This window comes from Drosophila subpulchrella, chromosome 2L (genome assembly GCF_014743375.2).
Source record: "Drosophila subpulchrella strain 33 F10 #4 breed RU33 chromosome 2L, RU_Dsub_v1.1 Primary Assembly, whole genome shotgun sequence".
NCBI lineage: Eukaryota > Metazoa > Arthropoda > Insecta > Diptera > Drosophilidae > Drosophila > Drosophila subpulchrella.
The window spans coordinates 9,498,902-9,502,104 of record NC_050610.1 but is presented as its reverse complement, the minus strand read 5'-3'; the positions used below and the strand labels follow the sequence as shown (position 1 = coordinate 9,502,104).

Here is a 3,203-nt window from a genome sequence, read left to right as displayed (position 1 = left end):
CAAAAATTTTAAATTGTTGTTTGTTTATATTTACTTTTTTTTTTTAATTTTTTATTATTTTTTTCTTTTATTTATGTGGAGTTTATTTATAGACACTGACGTTTCACAATTAGTCATACTTACAATTCTGCTTTCCTGCACTGGGAATCGAACCGGATCTATAATCATCGGAGCTCGATTTTAATTAAGGAACATCAATAAATTTGAAATAAATAAAAAACAAAACTGAATAAGCAGTACTCGAACACACGACCCACACGACGATTATGGGGCAGCCACACTAACCTTTTTAATTCCAGTAAAAAAGAAAACTAGAAATAGTTGTGTTACGAATTTGTAATGTAGTGTTACCATTTGATTAGCCAAAACAAACCAACATATGAAAAAATATTAAATAGTTGTTATACGATTTGAATTGTTATGTCACTGTGAATTTTTCCAAGAAAATAATAAATATTTACATGAAAGTTTCTTAAAAAGTTTTATACTCTTAAGTCCCTAATTACTATTCAATGACCCAAAAATAAAACAAAAAAATTTATGAAAATATTTTAAAATAGAATATTACAAATTTTCTATGTTTATTTTACCAACATTTTGTTGTGTATCTTACACACACAACTTTTTTCTTAAAAGAGTGTGCTGTGGAATAAATGTAATTGTCAAAAAAATCGACCTACCGAGCCCGGTCGACCAAATTCTTAGTCACAAACCAGCAGAGCTACGAAGCACATCTAAAAAGCAAAGCACTTGAACAGTAAATAAATTATTTAAGCAAAATTTTTCAAGATTTCAAAAAAATATACAATAAAAAAAAAAGTTACTAAATTATTTCATGAAAATTTTTTCATTTCAAAAAAATATAAAATTTACTGGAATTTTGTTAACATAGCGGCTACAAAGTGTTATTATTATTAATTTGTTTTTTTATTCATATTAAAGATCATGGCGACTTTCAACAAGATCAGAAATCGAAGGATCACCATCGGCAATCCGTCGGAGTTTCGTCAGCCTGGTAGAGGACGTGAGAAAGAGCAGCATAGCGATAGGCGATATCAGAGGGAGGACCTCCCGGACGAGTCCGTCCACCGTATAAAGATAAAAAGGAGGATGTCGACCAACACTAGAGATGTGGACAACTCTCACACTAGGCGCCAGAACTTGAATGACCAGTGGTCTGGTGGCCAAAAGGGGCGTGTCTTCGGTCAATTAGTAACTCTTTTTAATGACAAAGTGACCAAGGAGAATTCCCCGACCTATGGAAACCGGAAGGGCAAGAAGGGCTTTTCTGGCCGCGTCTACTCGGACGACTCGTCGTCGACCAGCAGTGAGGAGGTGTCTACTATAATCACCCGAGAGCAGCTAAATCGGGCAGTCCTATCACGTGATTTCCTGGAAAATAATATGGAAAAGCCTATGTTCATAAAGACTATAATCGGTTGCTATGTGCGACTTAAACATAATTCGGAGTGTAAAGTCTTTCAGATCGTGGGTCATTATCTGGCCAAAGACCCTTACAAATTTAACATGAAGATGACAAAAATAATTCTCAACGTGAAACATGGCTCGGAAAGTTATTCATCCACAATGAACGTGGTTTCCAATCAGCCAATTTCGCCACAGGAGTTTCACAAGTGGATCGAAAAGAATCGGCGCGATGGTTTGATATTGCCAACACTTATCGAGATCGCCAAGAAGCAGGTGGAAATGAAAAAAACCTCTGAGTATGCTTTCACCGAATCTGATGTTGAAAATCTGATAAAAGCCAAGGGGATATCTGGTCAAAACCAAAAAATCGCTCATAAGAAAGTACATTTCATTACGAAACGCGAAATAGCACTGGATGTGAATGATATGGAAACGGTTGCAGAATTGGATAAACATATCGAGATGATGGAGCAGGCCAGAGCCCAGGACGAGAATACTCGCGAAAATCGAAAACGTATTCCGGGTATACCCCGTGTGAGCCACGTGCCCACTCTTTACCGTCACGATTTGCCTGGCCCATCGGGTAGCAAGAGAACCTTTGCGGATCGGGTTCCCAAGTCGTATGAGCCCGAGCTGGAGAAGTATGTGTCTCGAAAATATAAGAGGAGCTCCGTGCAAAGTCGCAGGCGAGTGGAAACTGATGAAGATGATTGGGAGGAAGCTAGCCTTGCAGTGTCCAAAGAAATTCCCACGGACGAGAGCGACGAGGAGAAGAAAAAAAAACCTTATCGCCGTAACCGAGGTTTGGATTTAGAAGGATTAGGTGAGTACAAAAATATATTTTGTTCGTGGGCAATTATGTAACGGAAGGCACCCTTTCCGACCCTATAAGACTTACCTGTCTGTCTGTCTCTATGATTGCTGATATCTCTGAAACTATAAACACAGCATACATATTCTTGCGTCGCTCACGTTTTCAAATATTAGTAAAGTAAATTAATACTTTTTTTATTTCCGTCAGTTACCAGTCACCTAATAATGTAAAATGTAAAATACAATCTAACCATCGATTATTTATCACCTCTTATCATAGTCAAGGCATTCGACAATAGCGTTTCATCTTTTTATTTATGAGGAAACTAATATAATTTTTTCACAGCTTCTTTAAAACAACTATTCCCAGGCGTTAAGTTCAAAGAGCCCACGGAAGAGTAATGCAAAAGGCTATTAGAGAGAACGTCGGACATACGAGTTTAATACACTTATTATTACACTTATATTCGGAATTAATGCTAGTAAGCTAACACAACTGGATATCCCAACTAGATCCCACCTATCAAAGACACCTATCAAATCCCAAAATAAAATAAATGGAGATCCCGAAAATAAAATCTATGGTCTTTTATTTCAATCTAAATTCACATGCCGTTAAAGAAATCATGAACATTGTTGTAGTAATCGTGGTTAACGCTAGTTAAATAAGCCTTTTCTTTTTCGCCAATCGATATATATAACTATTTATACATCTTTTGTCCCGAACTCTGAACTCAATAATTGGTCATCTGAGTATTACTTAACATCGCCGTGTGATGGAGCGGCTAAATCATTAATAATACAAATAGAAACTCATTCGTAGTCTGGGCATCAAGTCGAATTGGAATCATCTGTGGGGGCTGGGTCATAATTGAAGATGTGCCCACGGCCACAAAGGTGACAAAGGGCGAGTCGAGCGGCAATAAAATAAATGCCATTTACTGATGAGTCATCAACATAAT

At 37.1% G+C, this 3,203-nt stretch overlaps 1 protein-coding gene across 1 annotated transcript; it reads left to right on the top strand.

Annotated features, from left to right (window-relative positions):
* Positions 1 to 665: 665 nt before the first annotated feature.
* Positions 666 to 2,819, top strand: LOC119547324 (RNA polymerase-associated protein RTF1 homolog). Its single transcript, XM_037854125.1, has 3 exons — positions 666 to 757; positions 943 to 2,251; positions 2,588 to 2,819. The coding sequence occupies exons 2-3, from the start codon at positions 946 to 948 to the stop codon at positions 2,641 to 2,643; spliced, it is 1,362 nt and encodes a 453-aa protein (XP_037710053.1). The 5' UTR covers positions 666 to 757; positions 943 to 945; the 3' UTR covers positions 2,644 to 2,819.
* The last annotated feature ends 384 nt before the right edge of the window (positions 2,820 to 3,203 follow it).

Coding starts and splice junctions, on each gene's coding strand:
- LOC119547324 (XM_037854125.1), top strand. CDS start 946: ATGGCGACTTTCAACAAGATCAGAAATCGAAGGATCACCATCGGCAAT. Junction 2,252..2,587: donor TTTGGATTTAGAAGGATTAG/GTGAGTACAAAA, acceptor ATTTTTTCACAG/CTTCTTTAAAACAACTATTC.